The sequence below is a fragment of the Salvelinus fontinalis genome, chromosome 26 (assembly GCF_029448725.1).
Source record: "Salvelinus fontinalis isolate EN_2023a chromosome 26, ASM2944872v1, whole genome shotgun sequence".
Taxonomy (NCBI): Eukaryota; Metazoa; Chordata; class Actinopteri; order Salmoniformes; family Salmonidae; genus Salvelinus; species Salvelinus fontinalis.
Genome location: NC_074690.1, coordinates 45,565,620 through 45,581,192, shown reverse-complemented (window position 1 = coordinate 45,581,192; position 15,573 = coordinate 45,565,620). Strand labels below are relative to the sequence as shown.

The 15,573-nt window shown below is 44.6% G+C and overlaps 1 protein-coding gene across 1 annotated transcript in view; it reads right to left on the bottom strand.

The window, feature by feature from the left end:
• The window catches only part of LOC129824447 (kinesin-1 heavy chain-like), a 31,793-nt gene that overhangs the window by 3,417 nt on the left and 12,803 nt on the right, over window positions 1–15,573 (bottom strand). Inside the window, exons 2-23 of the mRNA XM_055884121.1 lie at window positions 13,544–13,631; window positions 13,132–13,310; window positions 12,762–12,810; window positions 11,195–11,250; window positions 10,827–10,914; window positions 10,015–10,139; window positions 9,441–9,545; window positions 8,974–9,119; window positions 8,549–8,697; window positions 7,715–7,902; window positions 7,243–7,311; window positions 6,922–7,128; window positions 5,438–5,581; window positions 4,306–4,494; window positions 3,716–3,833; window positions 3,490–3,545; window positions 2,876–2,985; window positions 2,123–2,224; window positions 1,848–1,908; window positions 1,496–1,672; window positions 1,157–1,373; window positions 686–821 (exon numbers count right to left, since the gene is read on the bottom strand). Of these exons, the coding sequence (XP_055740096.1) occupies window positions 686–821; window positions 1,157–1,373; window positions 1,496–1,672; window positions 1,848–1,908; window positions 2,123–2,224; window positions 2,876–2,985; window positions 3,490–3,545; window positions 3,716–3,833; window positions 4,306–4,494; window positions 5,438–5,581; window positions 6,922–7,128; window positions 7,243–7,311; window positions 7,715–7,902; window positions 8,549–8,697; window positions 8,974–9,119; window positions 9,441–9,545; window positions 10,015–10,139; window positions 10,827–10,914; window positions 11,195–11,250; window positions 12,762–12,810; window positions 13,132–13,310; window positions 13,544–13,631 (2,759 nt within the window). The remainder of the gene's footprint in view (window positions 1–685; window positions 822–1,156; window positions 1,374–1,495; window positions 1,673–1,847; window positions 1,909–2,122; window positions 2,225–2,875; window positions 2,986–3,489; window positions 3,546–3,715; window positions 3,834–4,305; window positions 4,495–5,437; window positions 5,582–6,921; window positions 7,129–7,242; window positions 7,312–7,714; window positions 7,903–8,548; window positions 8,698–8,973; window positions 9,120–9,440; window positions 9,546–10,014; window positions 10,140–10,826; window positions 10,915–11,194; window positions 11,251–12,761; window positions 12,811–13,131; window positions 13,311–13,543; window positions 13,632–15,573) is intronic.

The following is a 15,573-nucleotide window of genomic DNA, read 5'->3' as shown; positions in this document are numbered from 1 at the left end:
GGAAGAGAGACATTATCTGTTAGTCTTACCAGACATGGGTGACATCTACTAACACAAAGTGTTACTGGCATCTCCCAAGAAATAAATAATCTGGCATGTTAGATGTACATGTGGTAATAAGATTTTAGAAAACATTAGCAGGGGTTAGCAAAAAACAAACATGACTCATATCACAGGATCCATGCTAGCCACCAGAAAAGTCAAGGCCATTCAACCACACAGCAGTTTTCTTCAGAGCTCCACTATTTCGAATCTGTTAACACAGGTCAATTATAGTAGAAAATTGACCCATTAAAAACTCCCAAACCCTGTGGTGAGCTGCCTCTCAAACAGGCCCATTCATACTAAGCGTGTTATGGCCATCATCCCTGCCTCCTCCGGCCATAGAGGTACCTGTCCGTCTCACCTGTGTATCAGATCCGGGCTCTACTCTAGCCATCTGACCTATGTGGTATGGAGGGGGTCATCAGAATTACTACACTGCATTCACTATAATATCTACACTCAGTTGCCAGTTTATTAGGTACACTGCATCAACTCTTTTACACTGCATCAATTCTTTTAGATATATGGGAGAAGTCGAAATGATCCCCATGTTGGAAGTTATGGATCCAGGATCAAACTTGTGTTTCTCATCATATTCTACGGTATATTTTTCCCATTGAGGCAGTAGTCAGTCACTCACTTCTTGTCAGGCTTCACGCCTCCTCCTCCCCTGATGGCCACGGCCTGGCTGTTCTGGTAGAAACCCCCTCCGCCGCGGTTCACGTTGGGGTGGGTGGGGGACGCCACTGGAGGCTGGCCAGGACGAATGGGTTTGGCTGCGGAGGGGGGGCAGAGGAACACCACAGCTTAGGAACGGCATGCATTTATGTACTGAATAACGTTTGTGTTCAACGTGTTCAAGGATCAAGTATATTAAGCCATTTGTAGGTGTTGGAATACATATGTTGCAATGTGTTTTGTATGAGCTCAAAAACAAGAAAACCATAAGTCATACACAAGGCAGTCAATATAAATGCAGTACACAAAAATATATGCTAGAGGAACTCGGTTTAATATACATTAATATACTGAATATCCAACCATACATTAACCACCAGGATTACAGCATGCAGTGTGTGTATGTGTGTGTGTATCTTCCCTCTCTCCTCACCGATCTGAGCGGAGTGGCCTCTCCTGGCCATGTTCTTAGCCCTGACGGCATCTTTGATGCGGTCCACCTCTTGCTGGTAGCGTTTGCGGTCGCGTGCGGAGTTCTCTTTGGCCTCTTTCAGCGCCGACTCCAGGGCCTTGACCCGCTCGGCCGTAGCGCGCAGACGCTTCTCCAGTTTAGGAAGCTCACAGCGCAGGTCTGCATTATCACGTACCAGCTGAGAGAGAGAGGTTGGACAAGTTAGCCATCTCCAAAAGCACTAGAGTTGGTCTGATTTCAGTGCGTTTGGGTCTATTTGTTGTTTGGGTCTATTTGTTGGTTTCATAGTTGAGAACAGACCTGTTTGTGAACCTTGGTAAGCTGCTCCAGGTTGTTCTCCAGAAAGGAGATCTTCTGTTTCTGAGCTGCGCTGCCTCCCGTGTCATCCGAGTCCGCCTCAGCACTCCTCTTCACTCGGGTAGCCAGGTCCTGGACAAACATCTTCCTCAGGTTGTGCAGGGTCTGGAGCTCCTTGGCCTGGCGGAGTAGGGGAAGTGTTAGAGAGGTTAAAGGGGAATGCAATTGTTATTCATAGAAAGGCATAAAGATTCATGACAAGAAATAAGTTTAACTATAAAGGTCAATTCAAATGTACCTTTTAGCTGCCCTCTAAGGGGAAAGCCCGAAGAGCTGTTATCTGTAGTCTACTCACCACGGTCTCCTCCAATCCCTTCAGGTCCTGTCTGGCCTGCTCTCTCCTGTCCTGCATCACCCTGCACAGCACAACAAACGGACGCACGAGCCACAGCTTGACTGCAGTAACACTGGACAAGTGTAGTGCTCATCTAAGCTAACCAGAAGTGATAGCTTCCATAATGAGCATGTCACGTGGGCACTAGTGAACAACATCATTGTGTATATGCCACACGGTAATTAGCGACCTCGTACTCTGAACATGCCCACTGGCAGTACGTGTATGCATCGTACGTTAGCTCGTGAAGTTTGCGGCTCTTCTCCTGGTCGGTGGACTTGAGTTTCTCGTGTTCCACCCTGAGGCGCTCCTGTTCCAGCATGATCTTCTGGTTGAGACTGGGGAACAAATCAAAATCGGATTTGTCACATGCGCCGAATACAACAGGCGTACAACCTTAATGTGAAATGCTTACTTAGAAGCCCTTAACCAAAAATGCAGAGTAAGAAAATATTTGGTAAATAAACTCAAAAAAAGTTAAAGTTAAAAAAAGTGACACAATAAAATAAGAATAACGAGTCTATATACAGGGGGTACCGGTACCGAGTCAATGTGCGGGTTGGTCGAGATAATTGATGTCATATGTACATGTAGGTAGGGGTAAAGTGACTATACATAGATAATAAACAGTGAGTAGTAGCAGTGTAAAAAGGGGGTCAATACAAATTGTCTGGGTAGCCATTTGATTAAACGTTGAGCAGTCTTATGGCTTGGGGGTAGAAGCTGTTAATTAAGAAGCCTTTTGGAGAGCAGTCTATGATTTGGGTGGCTGGAGTCTTTGACAATGTTTAGGGCCTTCCTCTGACACCGCCTGGTATAGAGGTCCTGAATGGCAGGAAGGTTGGCCCCGGTGTAACACAACACAATAGAACACCCTAACACTGGAGACCGGAGACATTGTAGTTGCCTCCCAAATGTGACATAACCACAGTAAACGGTGGACAATGTGTACACGGGGGGGGGGGGGGGGGGGGTGTTCAGTCTCTTACTCCTGCAGTTCATTGATGTGGTGCGCCTTCTTGTCCAGCTCATCTCTGAGGCTGCTGATCTGTTTCTGATGGGCCTCACGGTGACCAGCGATCTGCTTCTCTACAGCCTCCTGGGGATGACACACAGAGGACAAGGGACACCAATCAACAGCCCTAACATATCATCATAGTAGGCAGTCGGACAAGTCTGGACTCGTCGTACCAAGAGGTCACCAATCAACTGTATCATCTGAAATATATCATGACTTCTGGGCTGCGTCCCAACTAGTACCCTATTCCCTGTATAGTGCACTACTTTTAACCAGAGCCTGGTCAAAAGTAGCAGACTAAACTCCACTCCCACGGTGAGGGAAGTTTACGATGACTTCCACCAACGGCGTGGAGCCGAGACCAGGTTCTGTGGAATCTAGCTCCGACTACTTAATTCGCCGAAGGTCAATATTTTATGAAGCCTGGTCTCGGTCCCATGCCGTTGGTGAAATTCATCAGGAAACTTCCACGGAGTGGAGTTTAGTCCGCTAGGTCAAAAGTCGTGCCCTATTTGGGTCACACCGCTGATCCGACATGTAATTTGGAGTAGAAGGCAGCCCTAAGGTATGGAGAAGATATCGTACCTTGACTTCATTGGCTGATTGGATCTCGTTCTCCTTCTCCATGGCGGTGACTTTCTCTGCAAAAGGGAAACATTTGTCACTAGGTGGCACTGTAGGCCTTAAATCGGTTTCAGAGATGTTTATATGCAATGTGTTCCATTATGTGTTATCAGTGCATAGAGAGTAGCTCTCTCTGTGTGTGTGTGTGGTGTGTGGTGTGTGGTGTGTGGTGTGTGGTGTGTGGTACCCTGGGCACTGATCTTGACCAGTTCTTCGTTCAGAGAGTCAATGTTCTCCTCCAGCTGTCTCTTCTTCTGCTCCACGTTCTGAAGGTACTCTGTCAGGGACTTGATCTTAGCCTCGTGCTGCATGGAGGGGGAGGCGGAGAATGTTAAATTACAAAAAACACATGGGGCTTATGTGGATTAAATAGCGAGTGATTCTTTAGCAGGTCTCAGTTTGATTACTGTGTTCATGGGAGGAACAGGAAAGAGTGAGCCTGATCCCAGATCTGTTTGTGCTTTGCCTACTCCACTGTCATTGTCAAGCCAAACACCAGTGGAAGATTAGGTTGGTGAGAGTGATTATGTTATGGTGGCCAGTGTTATGGCCAATCCCATTTAAATTCAGTCAATTCAGGAAGGAAATTGCATTAGAATTGGACTTTGTTTACTTCCTGAATTGACTGAATTTAAATGGAATTGAGCGCAACCCTGATAGTAGCAGATTGAGGCTGTTGTGGAGTGTGTGGGTCTCGAACTATGATGAGAGAAGCGGGCTAATACCCATAGAGATCCTTTAATAATACACTTCCTATATGTAACGATATGGTAATACCTGTTGGATCCTTAGCTGACAGGCAGCCAGCTCCTTGTCGTTCTCGTCCATCTTCTTGTTGCTCTCTGACTGGGTGCTCTCCAGCTGTTTGCTGCGTTTCACCATGGTCTTCACCTCCGACTTCATCTTACTGATGTACAGACGAGCCACTGTGAAGTCCTCATCTATCAGACCACTGCCGTCGTGTTGCTAGGGGTGAGGGAGGTGAGAGAGAGAATGAGAAACAGAGAGAGAGAGAGAGAAAGGAGTCAGAGTAGTGTTATCATTTTATTCAGGTTGGCCCTGTCCGGGGGTATCGTTGCACAGTGTCTCCCAACCCCTCCTGTCTCAGCCTCCAGTATTTATGTTGCAATAGTTTGTGTCGGGGGGCTAGGGCCAGTGTTATATCTGGAGTATTTCTCCTGTCTTATCTGGTGTCCTGTGTGAATTTAAGTATTCTCCCTCTAATTCTCTATCTCTCCCTCACCTTCCGGAGGACCTGAGCCCTAGGACCATGCCTCAGGACTACCCAACTGGCCTGATGACTCCTTGCTGTCCCCAGGCCCCCTGGTCGTGCTGCTGCTCCTATTTCAACTGTTCTGCCTGCGGCTATGGAACCCTGACCTGTTCACCAGGCGTGCTACCTAGTCCCGGACCTGCTGTTTTCGACTCTCTCTCTCTACCGCACCTGCTGTCTCTAACTGTGAATGCTCGGCTATGAAAAGCAAACTGACATTTACTCCTGAGGTGCTGACCTGTTGTACCCTCTACAACCACTGTGATTATTATTATCTGATCCTGCTGGTCATTTATGAATGTTTGAACATCTTGGCCATGTTCTGTTATAATCTCCACCCGGCACAGCCAGAAGAGGACTGGCCACTCCTCAGAGCCTGGTTCCTCTCTAGGTTTCTGCTTTTCTAGGGAGTTTTTCCTAGCCACCGTGCTTCTACATCTGCATTGATTGCTGTTTGGGGTTTTAAGCTGGGTTTCTGTATCGCACTTTGTGACATCGGCTGATGTAAAAAGGGCTTTATAAATACATTTGATTGATTGATTGGAGAAAATGACATTAAACATTTCCTTTAGTTGCCTATAAAATAATACCCATCTTATTGAGTGTTATGTGTCATGTGGTGATGTGTCATGTTACCTTGATCTCGGTGCTGCCCACGGCGATGCCAAACTCTGCCAGGTCTTTCAGTAGTGATGACATCATCTCAGAGACCCTCTTCTTCTGGTGGTTGCTCATGTCCTTCAGTTTCTGCAGCTCAGAGTCAATGGACGTCAGGACGCTCTGGAAAGAGAGAGAGAAAAACATTTTAACATGAACATTTACTAAATATTAGGGGCAAAAAAGGGCTATGACTGACATACAGTATCAGTCAAAAGTTTGGACACACCTACTCATTCAAGGGTTTTTCTTTATTTTTACTATTTTCTACATTGCAGAATAATAGTGAAGACATCAAAACTATGAAATAACACATATGGAATCATGTAGTAACCAAAAAATTATTAAACAAATCCAAATATATTGAAAATATATTATATTGAAAACGGTGGGAACAACACATGCAGAGAGCATCCATTCACCTACTCTGCATCTCACAAAGACACGGCGGTTGGAATCAAAAATCTCAAATTCTCATCCGATCAAAGGACAGATTTCCGGTCTAATGTCCACTGCTTGTGTTTCTTGGCCCAAGCAAGTCTCTTCTTATTATTGGTGTTCTTTAGTAGTTGTTTCTTTGCAGCAATTTGACCATGAAGGCCTGATTCACGCAGTCTCCTCTGAACAGTTGATGTTGAGATGTGTCTGTTACTTGAACTTCTGTGAAGCATTTATTTATGCTGCAATCTGAGGTGCAGTTAACTCTAGTGAACTTATCCTCTGCAGCAGAGGTAACTCTGGGTCTTCCTTTCCTGTGGCGGTCCTCATGAGAGCCAGTTTCATCATAGCGCTTGATGGTTTTTGCAACTGCACTTGAAGAAACGCTCAAAGTTCTTGAAATTTTCCGTAATGACTGACCTTCATGTCGTTAAGTAATGATGGACTGTCGTTTCTCTTTGCTTATTTGAGCTGTTCTTGCCATAATAGGTACATGGCCTTTCACCAAATAGGGCTGTCTTCTGTAATACCACCCCTACCTTGTCATAACACAACTGATTGGCTTAAATGCATTAAGTAAAGAAATCCACGAACTTTTAACAAGGCACACCTATTCATTGAAATGCATTCCAGGTGACTACCTCATGAAACTGGTTGAGAAAATGCCAAGAGTGTGCAAAGCTGTCATCAAGGCAAAGGGTGGCTTCTTTGAAGAATCTAAAATCTAAAATATATTTGGATTTGTCTAACACTTTCTTTGGTTACTACATGATTCCATATGTGTTAGTTCATAGTTTTGATGTCTTCACTATTATTCTACAAATGTAAAAAATAGTAAAAATAAAGAAAAACACTGGAATGAGTAGGTGTGTCCAAACGTTTGACTGGTAATGTATTTAAAATATTATAAGAATATAATGAAGCGACCAGGAAAAAATGACATGCAGGTCCTAGAAAAGCATCACAATGAATATGACACAGACAGCTCTCTTCATGAGCAGGGACAGTGAGGGACATTGTCTCACCGATTTCTGGTTGAGCTCATCGCTGACCATCTCAAACTTCTTGGTCTTGTCCTCGACCTCCTGGCTCTTCTGGTCATAGTTAACAGCCAGCTCCTCCAATGCCTGTAGAACCTCCTTCACCTCATCCTTAGAAGCCTCGTTCTCAGCCTGCAGGCGGTTCAGCTCTGACTGCAGGTTATCGTGGTCGCGCCGAGACGACGCCAGTAGCTACAAATACAAACGTGTTTTGAATCCATTTCATGATTCAACCCATAGGCCTCTGGTTAAAAGTAGTGCACTATATAGGGAAAAGGGTGCCATTTGGGGAACAGACAAACTCACCTCCTCCTGGTCCAACATCTGCTGCTTGAGCTTCTCCGCCAGCTGGCTCTGCTGGTTGATCTCATCATCCTGGACACACAGAGAGAGGATATGATTAGCATCACACTCATTTAAAACAGGGCTCAAACTGTAAGTTGAAACAATCAAGTTCGACTACATTTTGGCCTCAGTTTGAGCATTGTCTACCTTCACAAGTCCATGGCGGTGTTTCTGAGAAGACTGCTCCACATAACCTCAGAGCCTGCTGTCGCTCAAGCACAGTACCTTCTCTGAATTCAACCATTGACCGTTCCACGCTGTGGCCTCTACGACCACAGTGTGGCTGGCTGTTCTGTTCCTACGGGGCTGGAGGTTCTGTGACCGGTTTCACCCTCGAGTTGGAATGAGGGTGCAAGTGGCCCATAATGGAGATAGCCGTCAATTACCCTGCTCATGCTGTCACAGAAGCGGTCATGTGGCAGGTCTCTCTCACCTTATCATCCAGCTGCTTGTAGAGCTTGACCAGCTCCCCCTCACACGTGTCCTTCTCAGCGTCAGTCAGACGGAGCTGGGGCATGTTGGGGGTGGAGGCAGGCTTGTCGTTGGGCACATTGTCCAGAGCCAGCACCTCAGCTTGGGCCTTCCCCTTGTCAAACTGCTCGTCCACCGGCACACTCTCACCTGCAGGGGGCAGTGTGGTGACACAGAAAGCTCAGACAGAAGTAGGATGAAGTTGCTTCCGGAAGCTGAACTTCAGTCAGTTTAGCATTTTCCTCACTAATGGTTAAGGTTAGAATTGGTGGAGGGAAAGCTGATTCTAGATCTGTACCTAAGGGAGACTTTACCCCAGAGAGGTCAGACAGACACCCTGCAAGGCCTTTACTGTACAGCACAGACCTAGTAGAACAGCAGGTCTTGTTCATTAAGGTAAGGCATAACGTAGCGAGACTTTTCACAACAGAGTGGTTTTCTTCCGGGTTCGCACCCATTAAACACGACCCAGGTTTGCATGGTCAACATGTGTGTGGGTGCGTGCGTACATGTGTACGTTTGGTGTCATGTTCGGGAGGGAGGATTATTTGAATAATCTACGAAGAATACATTTTTTTGGGATGAAGCTCCACTCCGTGCAGATGGTTTCCAGTGAATGATGCAGCCACTCCGCTAAAATGAGACCATTATGTGAAGAGCGGGGCACAAACATCGAGTGCGCCCCAAATGGCGCCCTGTTCACTATATAGTGCACTAATTTTGACCACAAAAGTAGTGCGCTTCATAGGTAATAGGATGCCATATGGGACTCAGGTGAATGTCCTCTCCTCCTCACCGTTCCTCCAGCGGTTGAGCTCATTCTCCAGCCAGGTGATGGTGTTCCTCAAGGCCTTTCCCTTCTCCTTCTCCCTCTCGTACTTCTTCTTCCACTGTTCTGCCGTCAGCTCCACGTTCACACACACTGTGTTCTTAATGGTCTTCGCTCTGGAAACATCGCAAACAGGACCAAGGTATTACACCCCATTCTTATTCAACAGCCCTGAATAGATCACTAAATAGTGACTGTTGGTAAACTCATTGTCAAATGTTGATGTATTTTTTTCATATGGTGTAAAACTCCTCGTCATCACACGTTTTGCTCTATGTTGAAAATGTGGCTGCTGACATGAACACTTTTTGGGGGGATTGTTTCAACAGTGGACTACTGAAAAGATCGTTTTTGAGTGAACTATCCTGTCAAGAGCTAGTGAGTGCGCCCACCTCTGTCCGAACATGAGAGTGGACTTGGTCTCCGACTCGTTGTAGGCGGAGGGGGAGGCGCAGATGACGATGGTGGTCCTACAGTTCCCCCCCAAAGAATCCTGAAGGATTCTGGTCATTTTACTGTCTCTGTATGGGATATAGCCCTGAAACAAAGCAGACCAAACAAACAAAGAAAATTCATTAAGAGAAACAACAGTAGAATTGCCTCCAGGTTGTGAAATTCAGAGCAAAGAAACCATACAAACCAATCTATGATTAAAACAAAAGGTGTAGAATTAGACAAGTGTGAATCAGCTTGAACCAAAACCTTTGCCTTGAGGCACATGTATTTTCATCTCTTAAAGAATTGAGGATACTTTGATGTGAGGTACTGGTCTTTAGCGAGTCTTACGCGTGTCTTTGCACTGAATGAACACCAAACAAACCGCCATTCATAATAACCGTCACGGTAGAGAGGTACTCACAGACCCTTCGGCCAGGGCTGAAATGACATTGCCCAGTGATGACAGAGACTTGTTGATGTTCTTGGCCTCATCCAACACGGCGCCCTCTGCTCCCGTCTTGCTGACCTGGGAGGAAAGACAGACAGGGACCGTCTGGTAAGATGGGAGGACTTGAACAGTAACACTTTCTTTGCAACAGAGTCCTTAAGAGGTCTTCATAGTATATTATCGTGGGTCAAGCATGTGGTCCGAATGACATTGCCTAACAATGTTAATCAGTTCTGATATCAGTTCTGATAATAACATTAGGCAACCGGGAAAAGACAAGATGGGCTATGTGCATTTGCTCAGAGATGGAAATCTTTTTCCATTTCCACCATGTAGCAGAGAGGACTAAGTGGGAGAGAGTGCCGAAGGGAGAGCGAGAGAGACCGCTCTTTCCAGTATACCTTTATTAAGATTACGTAACGGCATCTGCTTCAGCCGTCGTCAGAACCCGAAAGAGCAGTGTTCAGGTTTCTCTTCTCTAACATCATTGCTTACTCCCGCGCCCCTGCAACAAGCTAACTCAGACGTGCGAGGGCTTTTTCCCAACCTTTTCACTTCCAGCCAGGTCGACGAGGTACAGCTTTCCGCTGAGTTTCTGCTCGGTAGCGGTGTTCTCCTGCTTCACGTTGATCTGGAAGATACTGTGACTTCTGGAGCTGTGCTCATTCATATCTACAGCAAGACAACACATCTGGGATCAACACTGAACAGGCATTTATATGGCACCCCATTCCCTACATAGACCAGAGCCCTCAAAAGTTGTGCACTATAAAGGGAATGAATATACACTACAGACAGAGTGTATAATCATGTAGTATGTGGCACACTGTTTCTTATTGTGTACAGTAGATCAGTTTGATTTTATGGATGCGTCGGTTACGGTAACCAGAGCTCTGACACATGCGTGAGAATAGCCTGGATGATAGATCTGTTTGTGCTCTCTTGCCGACCACTTTATGGAATTGTCATGCCATGTTTGGTAGTGGCGATGCGTGACGAGCCGTTAAGAGAGCAGAAACCGATCTGGGAACCAGGGTAGCGTGAGAACCCATTGAGCGCCATTTCTGAAGTGAGAACAAAAAGAAAATCAAACTCAATGACCTATTGAGGCGTATCAGGTAACATTACAGACAGAGGAACCATTTCGGGCAAAGAATATGGGATTGAAATGGACACACAAGATAAGTGAGGCTCAGGGTTGATGCTTTGGGACGCGTCCCATAAGGTAGTCTATTCCCTTTATAGTGCACTGCTTTTGACCAGGGCCCATACCAGAGACCTATGGGGATTGATCAAAAGTAGTGCACTATAAAAGGAATAGGGCGCCATTTGGGATGGAGCTTTGGTGCGGTCTCTTACTTGTAACTGCTACGTGTCTGTTCGATTTTCCTTCGTCGATGGTGTCCATAACTTCCTCTGGGCTGCAGACAAATCTCTCAGTGCATCCCTGTGGACAAAAAAAACAATGACGTGACACTGGGCCATCTTATAAATTCTAAATATAATAACAATAATAAATGCCATTTGAACAAATGCTTTGATTCAGAGCGACTTGCACTAGAGCGTGCATGCATATCTTCAGAGAATGTGTCTTTTCATAGGGAATAGCTACATTAACAAGGTCAGGCAACACCTTCATGTCTTTTGTTATTAGGTGGCTGCGGTCTAACTCTGTGACAGTTGAATGGGTGAGGGATAGTTTGTTCATCCCTGGATCGAAGCCTCACCTTGACATAGGGAACTCTGTTTTTGTCTTCGTGCACCGACAGGTTCGTCTTTGACACTGGAGAAGAGAGAAGGAAGCATACATTTCATTATCCTAGTGGCCTCCAACAGGTCGATCGCCAGCTACCAGTCACTCGCAGCCCACCTACGAGTAGCTCGTCAAACAAATCTAAATGTATATGCAATATTCACGTCTTCCACCGCCAACTGTCCTAAACAAATCTCACATATTAGCTTAAAAAGCCAAACCTAACACTATCTGCCAAATAATTTCCAGCCATATTGCCACCGTCTGTCTGTGTGGTACGTGCGTTTGCCTGTCACTTCGTGTGTAGCCGGTTGATGTGACAGAAATACTGACAGAAATACTTTCCCCAAAACCTTCTGAATTAAATGATAACTGCAAAGTAGGGTTTACCTGGCAGTAAGTATATCATTTGTATCTGTTATTTGCAAACTTTGCTATGAAATTAGCAGCAGCATCACTAGACCAGCACATTCGACTGCACATTCCGTACACGCTAGATGCGCAATTAAAGGGTCAGATGCGCAATTAAAGGGGAATTACAGAAAAAAAAATATCGAAATGTGTTAGTGTTCTTCCAGACCTAAAATAAAATGCTATTCGAATGTGATTTAAGCATCGACATGGACTCAGAACATACAATTGCGTTGCTTCTCTATGAACAATTGTACTTTTGAGAGTGAAAAAACAATATACAAAAACAATATATCCAAAATAATTTGGGTGAAGAAAAAAAAAATCACTGATTTTATAGGGCCCCCCTTAGAGTTGTTTATTAACCATTATTTCACTAGGTATATTGACAGAAAGCATAGTGCACTACTTTCTCGTGTACACTAAGGAACCGGGAAGAGCTGCAGGAGAGAGAAGAGAAGAATGTGCCTATTTGAAAGCTAAGAAAAAAATGTTGCTCATGACATGTTGATTAAAAAAAAAAGTAGCTGTCATGCTAGAAAAGGTTGGAGACCCCTGAATTAGCCATAAGTATCCTTGACAGCGTTTACACAGGCAGACTAATTCTGACTTGTTTCCACTAATTGATCTTTTGACCAATCAGATCAGCTTTTTTTGCCAATAATTAAGGAAAAGATCAGAATTGGGCTGCCTGTGTAAATGCAGCCATAGCGTGTGTGAAGAAACCTCACGCTCAAACTGGGTGGGGAGAATTGACGTAATGGCAGATACAGATACAGCATGTTAACGTACCAATAAGCAGACATTCTTTCTTTTCGGTCAAAAAATTAACTGAATATTCATTCCAATATCAGTAACATTTCCACCTTTTTCCTCTTTCAACATGCACATTTTCATTCATTAGGTAAGCTCTACGTAGCCTTTCAACAGATCGTTGTGTAAACTAGCCAATTATCCACACTACTGTAGCATGGCCACGAGCCAAAAGGAGAGGCCATGCTATGCATTGTGTGTTCCAAATGGCACCCCATTCCCGACGTGGTACCCTACTTTTCACAAGAGAGCCTTGGTCAAAAGTAGGGAAAAGGGTGTCATTGGGACAGTCTGTGTTCACTCTGCCTGGGACATACCATCCAAGAGGTCCCGAATCTTGTCCAAGTAAATTTCAAAATAGGAAACCTGGAAGAGAAGAGTCAACTCTTATTAGCAGAGATCCCACATAGAGAAATCTATAGGTTTTGAAAACCTGCTAAGTGAAGTGATTCCACGGAGTGTCGTTGAACGAGCTGGGGCAATTCAAGGTTCGCATGCTGCCTATGGAGAGTAGGAAGAGTTGTTCTAATTGGACAGAACAAAGCTGCATCCCAAATGGCACCCTATTCCCTACATAACGCACTACTTTTGACCAGAAACTATTCGCCTGACAAAAGTAGTGCACTATCTCTGGAAAAGAGTGAAATTTGGAGGGCAAGCAGGGGGATGTATTTGTAGAGTACTAACCTTGATGTGGAACTCCAGGTTCTCGTCCATGGAATAGATGTAGTTAAAGATGTCCTGCACTATCCTGGGGATGATCCCCATTCCATCTGTGTCATGGAGGTTACCCTCCATCGTGTGTGTTTTGCCGGAAGATGTCTGTCCGTACGCAAATATTGTCCCGTTGTAACCCTCCAGAACATCTGAAAGAAGAAGACTACTTTATTGACTCATACAAGACAGAAATGTGTCTTCTGCACTCAACCCCTCTCGCAGAAATACACAAAAAGGAAACCAAATAGACCACCAGAAGGTAGTAGTCACTGCAAAGTTACTCCTCTTTCAGACCGGCTTTCTCCTCAGGTTTGTGCACGGACACAACGAAAACACCTACAGTAGGGAGAGTGTTCATAAACAATGAATGAGGAGAGCTCACCTTTGACGATCTTCTGGGCGCAGGCGTTGTATACTTGCTCCTGTGTCGTACTGGGCTGGAACACTCTGTCAAACTGGAACGGTTTGCTCTGAGAGAGAGCGAGAGTGAGCGAGAGAGATTAGAGAATGAATTGAACAACTTGTCTGACATTCATATTTAAACACAGCTTTAAAATCAAGATGAAGCTAACAAAGTGTGCCACGGTAAGGGGCTGTACCATCCAAATGAGCTATCAATCTGCTCTCCCATGCACACCCAAGACACACAGCTCTCTTCGACAGAAAAAGCTAAGTATAACCAACCAACAAATACAACACCCCACCACTCTGTTAAAACAACGCCATGATCAACTCCACACACACACACAGCCCAATAAATATTAACCCATGCTACGTCCCAAAAGGCAACCTATTACCTACAGTACCAGGTAAAAGTTGACACCTACTCATTCCAGGATTTTTCTTAATTTTGACAATTTTCTACATTGTAGAATAATAGTGAAGACATCAAAACAATGAAATAATCATGTAGTAACCAAAAAGTGTTAAACAAATCAAATTGTATATTTAAGATTCTTCAAAGTAGTCACCCTTTGCCCGTGATGACAGCTTTGCACACCATTGGCCTTCTCTCAACCAGCTTCATGAGGTAGTCACCTGGAATGCATTAAAATTAACAGGTATGCCTTATTAAAACTGAATTTGTGTAATTTCTTTCCATCTTAATGCGTTTGAAAGAATCAGTTGTGTTGTGACAGGGTTGCGGTGGTATACAGAAGATAGCCCTATATGGTAAAAGTCCATATTATAGCAAGAACAGGTCAAATAAGCAAAGAGAAGCGACAGTCCATTACTTTAAGACATGAAGGTCAGTCAATGCGGAAAATTTCAAGAACTTTGAAAGTTTCTTCAAGTGCAGTCACAAAAACCATCAAGCGCTATGATGAAACTGGCTCTCATGAGGACCGCCACAGGAAAGGAAGACCCAGAGTTACCTCTGCTGCAGAGGTTAAGTTCATTACAGTTAACTGCACCTCAGATTTTAGCCCAAATAAATGCTTCACAGAGTAACTGACATCAACATCAACTGTTCAGAGGAGACTGCGTGAATCAGGCCTTCATGATTGAAATGCTGCAAAGAAACCACTACTAAAGGACACCAATAAGAAGAAGAGACATGCTTGGGCCAAGAAACACGAGCAATGGACATTAGACCGGTGGACATCTGTCCTTTGGTCTGATGAGTCCAAATTTGAGATTTTTCATGTCTTTGTGAGACGCAGAGTAGGTGAATGGATGATCTCCGCATGTGTGGCTCCCACTGTGAAGCACGGAGGAGGAGGTGTGATTGTGTGGGGGTGATTTGCTGGTGACAACGTTGGTGATTTATTTGGAATTCAAGGCACACTTAACCAGCATGGCTACCACAGCATTCTGTAGCGATACGCCATACCATCTGGTTTGCGCTTAGTGGAACTATCATTTGTTTTTCAAGAGGACAATGACCCAAAACACACCTCCAGGCTATGTAAGGGCTAATTGACCAAGGAGAGTAATGGAGTGGTGCATCAGATGACCTAGCCTCCACAATCACCCAACCTCAACCAAAATTGAAATTGTTTGGGATGAGTTGGACCGCAGAGTGAAGGAACAGCAGCCAGTAAGTGCTCAGCATGTTGGAACTCCTTCAGGACTGTTGGAAAAGCATTCTTCATGAAGGTGGTTGAGAGAATGCCAAGAGTGAGCAAAGCCGTCATCAAGGCAAAGGGTGGCTACTTTGAAGAATCTCAAATATAAAATTAATTTAGATTTTTGTAACACTTTTTTGTTTACTACATGATTCCATATGTGTTATTTCATAGTTTTGCTGTCTTCACTATTATTCTACAATGTATAAAATAATACAAATAAAGAAAAACCCTTGAATGAGTAGGTGTGTCCAAACTTTTGACTGCTCCTGTATATACAGTAGTAATCTCGGTTAACCCAGAACTAAATTCTTTGGTAATTTGGTCAGATCATTTATGCTTA